Consider the following 14,885-nt stretch of genomic DNA (forward strand, 5'->3'; position numbering starts at 1 on the left):
GCACCGCTAACACGTTCTTTTAGTACTTGAAGTGCCCGGGTTATTATAACGCAAAAGACTTTACAGATCTTCTTGACAAAGCGCAAGCTGTACAATCTCGCTTAATTGACCTTATCTGACGGCTTATGTATACAAGCAAGATTAGGGGATTTTGAGGGCGCCGTTAGCACAAGAACTGCACAGCGAAACGTAACCTTATTTGAGCTTCACCGAGTCATGGTATAGTGTAGGCAAGAAAGCAAGATTTTTGTTGGTTGATCGCCGTGCATATATTTACGTACAATTTACTGCACTTACCGTTGTAACCCGCTGTTTGCCAAAGAGCTACCATACTTGTCTGGACTCCCATACTTCGTGGAAACGCTGAGTCAGATCTTGTATCCCAATATGCACATATTTAATATCCTTTTCCTTTTGCTTTCGTTTCTACTTCACTTCGGCTTGTCTATTATCTTCAATCAGAGCCGCGATCATAGTAGAAGCCATAGACTAGAATACTAGGTACACACATAAATATTTGTCAGCAAATGTCTTTCCTCTTCTTCTGTAGTATGATTTAATACCTGGTTCTAGTGAACTCAAAAGCCTTCGGTAGAGAGATTGTGGTGGACAGTTAGAAGCCGGAAGCTTCATAGTCGAATTCTAACCTTTACACAGCATAAGTCAACTTCGCCATACCTTCAAGATTACGCACATGGAAAGAGCGGGAAGCTCACTCTACACAAAAACTTACTCTCTGTTACGGAGCGTTCTATAATAAATCCAGCAGGGTGCCGGCCAAGTCCCGATAATCCTGGCATTTTGTTTGTCATACATTTGTGTACGTGTACTGATTTCTAGCAGCATGAGTCCTGCCTCCTCTTTACCGAGCTGTTCTCTAGCATATACCTGGCAGTGAAACCACAGGTTGCCCCGGTCTTGAGAATGAGGAATGACTTTCTCCTCTCACAGAGACATAACCCCGCATTTTCAGCGTCAGTTATCGTGTAAGAGTCTGGGAAATCTCCATAACCATTTCACGCCGAAAATAGTGTATAAAGTTCCGTATGACACAACGGTAGTTTTTCTTGGGTCAGCTTGATCAAAAGTTCTACGTCTCAGTTTGGTATATGAGTCGGGATCCTTAGGATCACAATATTAAACTGTAGCAGAGTCTGACCGGGGCTTGAAAGCTCTTGCCGCGTGAATACCGGGAGCGTATAGTAGATGCTATAGTCAAGGACGAAGAAAAAATATTAAGGAAGAATATGAAAATGGGATGTTACGAGTTCAGCAGCAGCAGCAAGGCAAGTGGGTTGAGGTATTATCAAAGTACGCCACGATGATAAAGCACATGCACCCTATCTCGAATTTACTAGATTTTAACCGTGAAGGATAATAGTGCAACCTCGAATTATAACTCTACTTCCTGTTTCTGAAGTCTGCCTAGCTACTCCCGTTACTGGTTGCTTCACAACGTTGAAGTTTCAGGATAGGTGCTCAGACCGGCGTGAGTAACGCAGTGAAAAGGTCTTGTTGCTGGCTCTGAGCCTCAGGGCTAAGAACATAAAAGAAAGTAATGTTTGGGTTACCTAAAAACTACCTTGTGTGAGCAACAAGAGCGCGACGTTTCAGTTATTCGCTGACTTTAGCTTCAATTTGCAAACAGTATACTCAATGGTCTATAAGGTTTCGAAGCAGTTCATGGCGGATTCAGGAATACATGCAAGGTCAAGTCACCAAAAACGGCTGGCTAAGGCAAAACAATCCCTCGCACGTGCTATCCAAAATTACAGTTGGTATTGAGGCAGGCGCAAACAGAGGTATGCATAGCCACCGACCACAGAAGGAACAGGGTTCGGCCCGGCATATAACGTCCCGCACCCACATTTGGGCACCCCCCACATTTAGGCACCCCAAAAATCGCTTAACACCATAACTACCCCTCAACTTCAATTATTTACTACTTTTTCAACTTTTTACTAATTATAATCAAACTTTATATACTTATTATTTATATCTATATACGCTAATATACCGAAGATAACATACTTAAGGCACTTAAGGCTATTACTAGCGGCTATAGTATAAAAAAAGCAGCTTATAATAAGGGTATCCTACGAACTATACTATAAAATAGAATAAGAGGTTACTAAACAAGAGGTATTGCTTTCGCTAGGTTATAAAGGCTATTATTAACCTAGGAAAGTTACTTAGCTAAATAGATTCGAATATAAGCTACCCTAAGCCTTCTACTAACCTATTAATAGCTTAAGGATTTTACTAAGAAGATTCTATAGATACGTAGAGACTTCTAGCCTCTTAGAAGAAACTAGGTTTAATTATTTATTAAGAGAAATCTATTAATCAAGGTTTAGAGAAGTAAAGCAATTAATTCTTAGTATATTAATAATACCTTAACTAATATAATTAGGGAATAGTTTAAATATCTTGCTTTACCTAAGATATAAGTAATTAAAGTAAGTAATTAATATAATATAGATAAAATAAGTATTTTAGAAGGTAGAGAATTAAATAGATTAGTTCTTAGATTATTAGAAACTTGCTTTATTTAAAAGAAATAGCCTAGGTTTTAGGCTTAGATATCTCTAATTAAGTATATCTTTATAACTAGTAAAGCATTACCTCTATTTATAATATATAAAGGGAAGACTATTTAATAGTAGTAGTTTTTTCTTAATTTAACTAAATATAATAGCTAGAAGTTTATAGTAATAGAAAATAGCTAGACGTTGGATTTTACTACTATTAAATAGCTATAGAAAGTCTTTATATTATTAACCTAACCTTAAAACCTTAAAAAGTCTAGATTACTTATTCTTAATAAGTATAGTAGTTATAAAATAATAGAATTTATATATATCTACTTTAAGAATAAGATATTTTTACTTTTCTTATTACTATATATATCCTATATTTTTTAGTTACTTAATTAGTTAGTATTTAGGCTACTAAAAGCTATATATAAGAAAAAGCTTTTATACCTAGATTAATAGGATGCTAGTATTATTATAAGTAAGAGAAATTTTCTCCTCTACTATAGAAAAGCATATTATATAGTATTTATAAATAAGAATATTATTAGTAGTTAGAAATATATAAGTCTATAGCTTATAAATATAGCTAAACTGTTAATAAGCCTTCTTTTACTTAGAAACCTATTAATACTAGCTAGATAGACTGATAAGCTTTATAAGAGATTATCTAATATTATAGTAGGCAAAAAATAAGTATTAGAGATATTAGTAGTATACTAGTTAACGCTAACGAAGTAGTCTAAGCTATAAGATTAATTTAACTTATATAATAAGGTTAGGTATAATCGAAATACTTAACGATTACTTTTTCATAAGGTTTTAAAGGGATTTAATAAATAAAGCTATAAACTAGCTATAGCTTAGTAAAAGATTAAGGTATTAGAAGTAGAAGTTAAGGCATCTAGGGCTAGGAAGTAGAAGAAGGTTATAATAAGCCTAAATTCGAAGTTTATTAATATTAAATGTTACGGTTAGCTAGTAATAGTAGGGTTTCTGCTAATAGAAGTTAAGGCTATGTTTATTAATAATAGGTCTTACCTTATATATTAGTAGGTCGTACTAGTAGATCGAGGGTTAGGGTAAGGTGATTAGTCTTATACTAGATATCGAGGTAAAGTAATATTATAAACTATAAGCTAAGTTGAAAGTTATTAGGGATGAATTATAAGTTGATTGCTAAAGAACTATCTAAGAGGCTTTAAGTAGGTATTTAAGTCTTAATCTATATATACGTCTTGAAGTAAGTATCCTAGGTAGCTTTAGTAAGCGTTTACCTTGCTTATTATAAGCGCTTACTTCCCTTAGCGTAAATGCTTACTAATTCCTTATTAATACTTACTTCTTTATCATTATATAATCTATATAATAGTTCTTCCGTCCCGGTAGTGACTTATTATTCCTTATATATCTTGTATATATTTAACGGCATAGCTACTAGCTTAAGTAGGTTTGTTAACCTTTTGTTAAGTAAAATAAATAAGTTATAATATTAAGTCTCTTCCGAAAGGTTTTATCCTTAAGGCTTATAAGTAGGTATGTTAGTCTTAGGTTAGGGATCCTTAATTATACTTCCTTTGATAGTGCTAATACTATGTTAGGTTATATTGAAAAATCAAAGTCTTTTTCTAGCTAAGGTACTTCTACTTTTTATTATTTTACTTAATTGCTTAAGATCGCTTAGTCTAGTTTTAAGGTTATAACGTACATGATAAGCGAGTGAGACAGACAAGCGAGTGAGACAGTAAACCGCGACCGTCGCACCTTGACGCAACCGGCACCTTTTCCTCTACAATAAATCATGGAATCAGCTAGTATTGAAAGAAGGTTACAAATTGCCCTTCAAGCAATGAGAAATGACCCAAAACTTAGTGCTCGGGCCGCAGGTGCACTCTATACAGTCAGTCACGCAACATTAAGCCGGCGACTAAAGGGAATAGTCTCACGACGCGACAGCATGCCTAATTCACGGAATTTATCAGATTTAGAAGAGAAGACAATAGTTGAGTATATTCTCGACCTAGATGCGCGATCATTTCCTCCCCGGCTGAGTGGTGTGGAAGAAATGGCCAATCGACTTCTCGCAGAGCGCGACGCGCCTCCAGTTGGGAAGCGCTGGGCTTCTAATTTCGTCAAGCGACAACCACAGCTTAGGACGCGTTTCTTTCGCAAGTATGACTATAAGAGAGCTCAATGCGAAGATCCAGAGGTGATTCGTGGCTGGTTTTCGCTTGTGAAGAATACAATTGCGAAGTATGGTATTGCTGATGCTGATATCTACAACTTTGATGAGACCGGCTTTATGATGGGCGTTATTGCTTCTGGAATGGTTGTTACAAGTGCTGAAAGGCGTTCAAATACGAAGATGACACAGCCTGGCAATAGGGAATGGGTTACAGTTATCCAGGCTATTAATTCCCAAGGGGAGAGCATCCCGCCATACATCATCGTTGCAGGCCAGTATCACCTCTCAAGCTGGTATACAGAAACCTCTCTTCCGGGCGATTGGGCTATTGCAACGTCTGAAAATGGATGGACAACAAACGAGAGAGGTATTGACTGGATCAGACACTTCGACATTTATACAAAACCACGTACGTCTGGGAAATATCGCCTCCTCGTTGTTGATGGTCATGAAAGTCACCACTCCGCAGCCTTCGAGCTCTTTTGTCAAGAAAACAACATTATTACACTGTGCATGCCGGCTCACTCGTCTCATCTACTTCAACCCTTAGATGTTGGTTGTTTTCAGCCGTTAAAGAATGCCTACGGTCGGCAAATTGAGAATAAGATGCGGCGAGGCATAACCCATATCTCGAAGGAAGATTTCTTTGCAGCATTTCACGAAGCTTTTAAGCAGTCTTTTACGAGGAAAAATATCTAGGGAGGTTTCCGAGGAGCTGGACTTGTCCCTTTGAATGCAGAAAGTGTTCTCTCAAAGCTGGATGTAAAGTTCCGAACGCCAACGCCTGAGGAGGGGGTCCCTCAGACACCAGACCCTTGGATCTCTAGGACGCCGAGCAACCCAAGCGAAGCAAGATCACAGTCTACTTTTATTAAGAGTCGAATCTCACGCCACCGAAGCAGCTCTCCAGCATCAATTTATAGTGCTGTGAGTAAGCTAGCCAGAGGGACAGAAGGACTAGGGCATCGGGTAGCATTACTAGAGTCAGAGGTTCAAATCCTTCGAGAGGAGAATGCAATATTAAGTCGGCGTCGAAGGGCTAAGAAAACACGTCTACAGAAAGGAGGAAGTCTTACTATATCTACTGGAGAGGATATACAGTCGCAAAGAGAGGCAGACACGCAACTACAAGAGGAAACGCGACGGAGTAGTGGTCGCAAAGTGAGGTCTGAGACGACTCATCGTCGGTGTGGCGTATGCGGGAATACAGGCCACAACGCGAGAACATGTCAATTTATTGAGGAAACATCCGAAGAACAGGAATCCGAGTAGTATTAATCAATCTAAGATTTCTTGTTATAGATTTCGATATTATTGTCGCGAAGGTCTGGTTTACTGTCTCACTCGCTTGTCTGTCTCACTCGCTTATCATGTACGTTAGCTTATATATTTTATTATTTAAAGGGGTTACGATATAAAATACTTAAGTATTATAAGAAGTATAGTAAGTATACTTATTATAATCGTTCTTACGATACTATTAGTATTACTATCTATACTTATAAGTTTCCTTTTTGCTTATATTATATGTTTTACTAAGTCTTTTAGTAAATTAATTACTAGATAAGTCTAGTTATCTTAAGCGTAAAGAGATAGCTAAGGAGGAGGTATTTAAAATGAAAGTTACTACTTTACGTAAGGCATAAGCAGAGATAGATAAGTCGTTAGCTTGTCTTAAGAGGTTGCGTAGTAAAAAATAGATAGTATTTAAAAAGGGTTAGTTAGTAATAGATAAGCTACTTATAAAGGTAATCTAAGCTTTAGAGTCTCTAAGTCTAGAGTCTTCCGTAGTAATAGGTTTATAAGTAGATAGTTATATAGACCTAATCGATTAGGATATAGTATTACAAAGTAATAATTTCGTAGCTTAGGTTATGCTAACCCCTTATTCTTTTAACTATTTTAGTTGCTAAGCGTTATTCTCTTTGTCTTAGTATTTTATATCCTTTTAGTAGTTATATTTCTCCTTAGCTTATATCCTTTTCTTCTTCTTAGTATTTATATAGCTTCTCTAAGGTATTTTTTAGGTATTCTGCCGGTTTTTATAAGTTGTCTTTATATCTATATCTTTTCTATTTAATAAAGTATTCTAGTTAGTAGTCTTTCGTTATATAATAGTCTAAGATCTTCTCGACTTTATATTTATTATTATTAGTATCTACTTTAATATAGTTGCTTATATATAAGCCTTCTAAAGCTAGTTTAAAAAGTAAGATGTAAAAGACTAGGTAGTATTTTATAATATTTAGTAGTTTTAACTCGTAGTTAACTTTAGAAATTTTCTTAGTAATTTCGAAGGGTTTTAGTTTTTTAAAATCGAGTTTATCGCTTAGTTACTTTATTTTAATATTACGTCTAAGGAGGTAGGCGTTATCTCCTTCTTTAAAAGATAGTCTTTTTATCTTTAAACGGTCTATATATTTCTTTATCTATTTGTTACGACCCGTAAACAAGGATAACAGCTGAACGACCCACTTGGGCGTCGGGCGGCTAGAACAGGACATTTGTACTGCAGGATCACGGGAACAACAGGGACTCACTCGGGAACGGAAGAACTATGGTACAAGTCACGTGATGATAAGATAAGACTGAGCAGGTAGTATGGGTCACTGAGCGCTCAGTCAGAGCTACTGAGCGCTCACCAACGATCACTGATCGCTCACCGGTACCTGATCAGTGATCAGCGACAAGACACAGGGACTGTCCAGGACTTGTATATAGTATGACCTGAGCTCGGCCCATGGTCAGACTTCCATAGCTCTTCAGCAATCAACTTTGTGATTACCCTAACCGGTACTTTCAGCTATACCTAAGTGACGACTACTCTACGACTCTTGTTGAGGCCTTGACTGATCACTAAGACCTTTGAAGATCTACGATCTATTCGACCAGGACCACGGAACGACTGTTACTACTCTCAATCCCTGGCTTACTGTTAACACAAACCCACTGTCAGTTAGCTGGCCGTAACACTATTATCGTATAAATTCTAAATCTTTTAATAGGTTTTCTTAGATTTTCTTAAGTTTCTTAATATCTATAATAGCTTTTATCGTTATTAAGCCTTATTAAGGTTTTCTATATATAGTAAGGTTAAATCCATAGTTAAGAAAGAAAGGTAATTCCTAAGTATTTTCTCTTACTATATTATTATATACGAATTATATTATAGGTAGTAGTTTAACTTAATTATCTTATTTATAATTAATATAATATTTTAGATATATTTTTAAAATCTAGTTAATTCTTTTTATTTACTTATTAATCTATAGGTAGAAAAAGGTATTAAGTTTATATTTCGCTCCTAGTTACGAGATTAAGGATCTTTAAAACTTAGACGTAAAAGTTAATCTTCTATTAGATATAATTTCTTATAATAGTCTATATTAGCTAATAATAATCCTAAGGAAGGTATATACTAAGTCTTTAGTTATGCTTAACTTTAAGTAAGGTATAAAATAAGCATATTTAGTAAGTTAGTTTACTATAACTAGTATACTATTATATTTTACCTTAGTAAGGGTTTTTTTTAATTAAGGTAGTTTTATTATAAAGTCTAGTAAAATTAAGTATTATAATATAGGAGGTATTAGTAAGGGTTATAATTCTCTATATAGTTTATATCTACTAGGCTTACTTTTAGTATAGACTTTATAGTTTTTGTTGGAACGGTAGGTAGGAATCTCGTAGATAGTACGATATCCTTATAACAGGGTATTAGAGTAAGGGAACTTGTACTTATGAAGTAGGGCTTTAATAGTAAAGAATGTATAGGCTTATATTGAAGCTGAGTTGGTTGAGGAACTAATAGCTAGCTAAGGGAGAGAATTAGGCTAGTTATATAGTAGTATAACGTCGCCTATAATAGCTAATATAGGAAGCTATAAGCTAGGTTTAGTATACGTAAGTATATACGTCAACTAGCTTATAAAGCAGCTTATAAATCAGACTAGAATCTTCTTTAACTAAATAGACTTTTAGATAAGGTTAAAGAGAGTATTCCATAGGGATCTGAATATCATATGTTTAAACTAGCAAGCAGCCATTCTTAGCTAGTTACTTTTGTAAGTCCTACTAAGTCTTAGATAAGACTAAATAGGATAAATAAGTAAAATAGAAGTATAATATACTTATACTTCTAACAGTTTTTAATTACTTTAGCTATATCCTTATAGGTAGTTTATTTATTAAAGTATTATTTAATTCTTTTTTAAGTCTTAGTAATACCTTAGTAGCTATATATAGGTATATTATAAATTTCTATAATCTAGTCGTAAGTTATTCTTCTAGTCGTATTAGTTTTAACTTTTTTACTAATTATTAAGAGTTTTTATATTAGTATAAGCCTTCTTTTATATTTCTTAAGAATAACTTAAGTTTTTTCTTATTACGGCTAGCTAGTAATAGTAGGGTTTCTACTAATAGAAGTTAAGGTGTTACGACCTGTTCGTTATGCCTAACAGAGGGTTGACAAACCTACCTAGGTTAGCAGCTAAAACAAGGCATTTATATATAAGACACGGGATAAAGTAATAAAGGAACCTCGGAAGAGAAAAACTATCATACAGGTCACGTAGAGATAAGATAATATAATAAGCGCCTAGCTAAGGAAGTAAGCGCTTACTTTTAGCAATAAGTGCTTATCGTATATAACGAACGCTTATTAAGATCTATTACGCAATTATTAAGGACTTATATATAGATTAGGACTTAAGCTTTACTTAAGACTTTTTAGATAGTTCTTTAGTAATTAACTTATAATTTATCCTCGATAACTTTTAGCTTAGCTTATAGTTTATAATATTACTATACCTTATTACCTAGTATAAGACTAATTACCTTACCCTAACCCTCGATCTACTAATATGTAGGTGGCAGGCCTCGCCGGCCCGTCACGTGGGCTGACGGCCGCTACCACTGGTCTTAGCCAGCCTCCACAGCCCTCTAGTCAGTTAGTTAGTTCTTCCAACCAACAACACCACTTTCCCCATTCTGAGCGTTCTGTGCCGGTTCTCGCCCACAGGTTATGAGCCTAGCGTTATTCTTTCGGAATAACGTCGTTTTACCTATTATTCTACTCGTCTGTTAATTTTCTATTGATTTACGAATTTTTACGATTTTATTCGCTTTATTTACCCTTCTATGCGATTTTCTCGCTTTCTTTCCTCTTCGCTAACGAATTTCACTTTCTGACGCGATATTGGCTGCCTGGCGCGCACGAATATCACGTAGCACGCGACCGACCACCACAACCTACTAGTTTTCACAAACACTACGGAATTCCACCATAACAACAGACTTTTCAGTCATAACCACACTATAACTATAACTTTTACTTCGATTCCTCGTTTTCACGAGAATTTAACTATTTCAGCTTCGGTTTTTCAAACTAGCTTATCAGTTTCTCGTATCTTCTACGAGTATTTATTCTTCCTTTCGATTTACTATATTTCTACGGTCGGATCTTATAATTCTACCTATTTCTCGTATTCTTACGTAAGATTCTCCCTCCTATATAATCTAACAGCACGCGTAGGTAGCAGCGAAAGTAAGCCATCTAACGTATAGACATACTTCTAAAGCTACGGCCTCGGAGAAACGCCTATAATCGAGGTACGACTATAAGTCTATCCCGTACTATTATGATACCCTTATTTTTTACTTTAAGATGTCTTAAAACGATTTTAAGACCGTCTTTACGCTTCTTCCTTGCTTGAAAGGTAAATTTAATTAGAATATATAGCGTATGCTTGTTATAGCGACCTTGTAAGGATACGACTTCGAGATATTCCTCGAGACTAACGTCTTTCGCCTTGCTAACCCTATCGCTATAGAGGAATAGAGAAAGAACCGTAACGTTACGTATAGTCTCCTTATAAACGCTAGCGAATCGGTTCTTAACAGACTCTGCATAGCGGGTTAGGTTAACGATAGAAACCCTTACGAGTTATAGTAGGCGCTCGAGAAGCATATTCCGAGAATCTTATAAGACGCTATAGCTACCTTTGTTAACGAGTTTGCTAAGACTACTACTAACGATTATAAGACTTTTTACGATGCTTTTAATTACTATTACTACCTTAGAAAGCGTATTAAGACTATTTACGGTTGTCTGCTAGACTCCTTCCTTGCTATTTTCCTCCTTAATTTCTTTAAGGACCGACTTCCTGATATATATAAGCATTTTACCTCGAAAGGCGCTACCTATCCTACGTAGAATAAGGTAGCCGATACGATTTATATACTTGCCTAAGACGAAGATCAAAAGCATAGTTATGCTACTATTCGCAATATACCTAGAGGCAAGTCTGCTAGCAGTAGGGGTCTTGCTTCTCTAGCCGTTATTACTACTATTACCTCTACTATTACTACTTCTAAGGAAAAGAAGAAGTACGACTACTATAACTATGATTACGAGACTATGAAGTACTATATCGCCTACCTTAATCTTATCCCTCTATACTATGTTAACCGGGATAAGTTGATTGAAAAAGCGAGAAAGTATGTATATAGCGATCGCTACCGCTAGGATTAGCTTACTTTTGTTAATAGTACCTGCTAGACTGTTATTAAAGCGTTACCTACTATCTTAGGTTAGTCTACCCTAGCCTCTATCGCTAGCCTAGTAGTTTTTACTACTGCCTGCGATAACCTTATTACCTAAGACGATATCGTTCTCGATTCTGGTTATACTACTTTAACCTTTAACAACTTGCGATATTTCGTTAAGTACGCTGAAAAGAGCGATTTGATACCTTCTACTTCTGCTTCCGGCGCCTTAGTCTGGTTACTTAGCGTAGGTACCGTCTTCTTCTAGACCTAAGACCCTACTAACCCTAACGTTATTTACGATTAGATACTTTATAACGTTAAGTATAACCCTTCTAGCCTAGCTAACTTACTAAGCCTTGGAAAACTTTGTTATAATTACGTAGAATATAATTAGCAGACCTTAAGCCTTATATATATAATATAAAGTACTTCCCTTACTAAAGTTTATTAGGTTTCTAACGTCTACGTCGTTAAGACTTATGATATTGGAAATTACATGCCTTGAGATATTGCTATTAGCCTTGCCGCCTTCTAGGCTACCTAGCGACCGTCTCTTAAACTAATATACCGCCGGCTGGTTTACGCCTACCTATTACGTATTATAAAGGCTTGCCGCCGTGTTGGTATTCGGTTTATAACGTTAGAAATTGACGCTTTCTTCTGTAAGTCTTGCTATCTTAGTAAATCTACTAAACGGATTAGTCGAGACTACTTACTTCTACTTACGAGTATTAGCGATGAAATTTACCTTGATCTCGTTAGTATTCTTCCCTTATTAATAAAAGGGAACCGTTAGGTTTTATACCTTATAGATAAGTATAGTAGTTACTACTAGGTTGTTTTTCTACTTAACTATAAGTTTGCTACTATCCTAGTAGCTATTAAGAAATAGGATACTGAATTCTATAGTCTTACTAGCCTTAAGCCTAAGGTTTGGGTTTCTAATAATGCTCCCGAGCTAATCAAGGTTTTTAACAACCCCTACTTCGAGGGTACTTGCTATAATACGACTATTGCTTATACGCCTTTTATAAACGGTACTATTAAGCATGCTAGTTATACTATCGTCGAAGGCGCCTAGATATAGCTGATTGATATATCCTTTCTAGAGGAACTATGGGATTATAGTATCGATTCGGTAACTTAGATTCTTAACCTCTTGCTTATACCTTTTAAAGGTAACTTAAGCCTTTACGAGATTATAGCAAGAAAGCTAAACTTGGCTGCTAAACGTGAGGCCCCCTATATTGAATATCTCCGAACGTTTAGCTATGCTGCCTACGTATATAAGAAGGGCCTTCGACGCCTTATGCGTTTTGCTAAGATAGAACTATAAGTAATTAAGGGATTTCTCGTCGGTTACGGTTCTCTTCGTAGCTATATTTATTACGTTTACCTGCCTGATCGAAAGGAGGTTATTTGCTATAGAGATGTTTGATTTCGTAAGGAACCGTATAAGATAGTATTGCTTCTAACTACTAGCATACCTAATATTGATAAAATTAAATATGATACTGCGTTTATCGAACTAGATATTATTATCTAGTATACTATCTATTAGAAGCCTATTAAAGGTGAAAAACCCGTGACTAGTGATCCTAAACTAGATAAGACTATCGTTAAAAAAGCGATAGCACTTACTAATACATATCTTATGTCTCCGCTACTAGAGAACCTGTTAGAGACTACTGCTATACCTCGTAATAGTATTGTTAATGAATTAAACAACGACGAATTCGTTGCCTCCGTGGAAATAATAGAAACTGATCACTAGGACCCTGATTCCCTCTCTACGATTGTTAAGGAAGCAACGAGTCAACCGGCAGAGTCCTCTCGACCTTGCCGCGCCTTAGCTTAGCGACTACCTAGTTACTACCGAGCCGCTAGTAGCGTACGCTCTTATGCTAAAAAGACCTTCCTATCTGCTAATATTCTAGCTTTACTGACTTCTTGTTAATTTTCTCTTAGCGTGCTTTCTGCTACTGCCTTTTCGAAAGTCCTACCTGACGGCGTAGTAATCCCGAAGTCCTACCGTAAGGCGTAGAAGAGCCTATAGTAGCCTTAGTGGGAATAAGCCTTCGAACGAGAGATGACTTAATTTACGGAAAAGGGGGTTTACAAAGTCGTTTACTTACTACGTAATGCTAAAGTCCTGCCTAGCAAGTAGGTATATAATATCAAAACTAATAAAAATAACGAAATCGTATGCTATAAGGCTTGATATATAGTTTATAGAAACTATAAGAAAGGTAACTAACGTCGCACACCCACTTCTCGCACACCCCCACATTTCGCACACCCATAAATTGGGTCATCATGAGGTATTCATCAACTTCATAACTATAAGTCTGATTCGTCTCCTGCAACTGTGATACTATCGCCAGTTTTAATAGGTAATTCAGGCTCGCTAGATTCATCTGAGCTATCTTCAATTTCGCCAGCCTCAATTTGGGCTTTGTGAATTGCCTCAATGTTGGCAAACTTCGAATTTGGGCTCATTTGGACCTTACGCCGCTTCCGTACCATTCCAGCCTCAACTTCTGCTTCCAACATTGCAATCTTCTTCTCTGCTGTAGCTAATTGATAGTCCTTTTCATCAAATCCCTTTTGAACCTTCCGAAACAACAGTCGCTGCGTTTGCTGATCTTTATCCAACTTGCTGAATAAGCTAAGTTGATCATATAGATCAACTGTCTTCTTGGGCGTTGACCAGGCTACTATGGATGTAGCAGATGCCCAGTTTTCGTCTTTTCCACCATCAGAGGCCCTCATAGGCGTAGAATAGCCTGGCTTTGAGGGCTTGGAAGCATTCTCAAGCAGTAGAGGGCTCATGAGCGGTCGAGCTATCGAAATGGGCCATAGTCCTGTTGCTTTCCAGCCGCTTCTGATATTCTTGCTTGAAAATGCCATCTGGCGTGCTTTTCCATAGCAGGTAAGAAAGTTCCGTTTGCCTACAACTGTAGAATCGTTGTGTTGAATGAGGTATCCAAGCTCTTTTCGATAGGTCGCCTTGAGAGGCCCAAAGACTGCTTGGTCTAGAGGTTGGAGAACGTGGGATGTATGTGGCGGTAGGAAAAGGAGATATATCTTGTGTTTATAACAGAGATACATAAATTCTGTTGTTTCATGACTGCCATGACCGTCTAGGATCAATAGTCTCTGCTCAGAGGGATGATCAGGCTTAGTCAGAGGGATAAAGATGTTCTCAAGCCATTCCACAGCTGTAGAGTCTGAAGTCCAGCCATTCTCAGTTGCTGTGAACTTCCAACCACTGTAAATATCACGTTTATGGATATCAAGAGGAAACCATTGTTGTTGAACCGATTTCCCTCGATAAATAACAAGTGGAGGAAGCGCCTGACCAGTTGCAGAGACACACTCAAGCATAGTTGTCCAAGCCCGAGACCCAGGCTGTTTTTTTCGCATTGATGAGCTTTCTGATGATCCCAGTACTAAGCCATTTGATCCTCTGCCTTCTAGGATACCAGTTTCATCCATGTTATAGCGATGATGTGGTTTGATCGCCTTGATCTCTGGAAGGGCGAGTTGTTGAAACCATTGCCTGATTACATTAGTTGAGGCCCCATTGACACGCTTAGAATCGATGGCTCTAG

General features: G+C 36.8%; 2 protein-coding genes across 2 annotated transcripts; one reads left to right on the forward strand and one right to left on the reverse strand.

Moving 5' to 3' along the window:
* Positions 1-4,383: 4,383 nt before the first annotated feature.
* CTRU02_206420 (transposase) lies at positions 4,384-5,991 on the forward strand (the record flags this gene model as incomplete). The annotated part of the gene is made up of 2 exons (XM_070204715.1): positions 4,384-5,393; positions 5,463-5,991. The coding sequence occupies 2 exons, from the start codon at positions 4,384-4,386 to the stop codon at positions 5,989-5,991; spliced, it is 1,539 nt and encodes a 512-aa protein (XP_070061819.1).
* A 7,620-nt stretch (positions 5,992-13,611) lies between these two features.
* Positions 13,612-14,769, reverse strand: CTRU02_206421 (transposase; the record flags this gene model as incomplete). The annotated part of the gene is made up of 1 exon (XM_036733488.2): positions 13,612-14,769. One exon carries the CDS (start codon positions 14,767-14,769, stop codon positions 13,612-13,614), a length of 1,158 nt encoding a protein of 385 aa, XP_036574829.2.
* Positions 14,770-14,885: the final 116 nt, after the last annotated feature.

The sequence above is a fragment of the Colletotrichum truncatum genome (genome assembly GCF_014235925.2).
Source record: "Colletotrichum truncatum strain CMES1059 chromosome Unknown Contig_0003, whole genome shotgun sequence".
Taxonomy (NCBI): domain Eukaryota; kingdom Fungi; phylum Ascomycota; class Sordariomycetes; order Glomerellales; family Glomerellaceae; genus Colletotrichum; species Colletotrichum truncatum.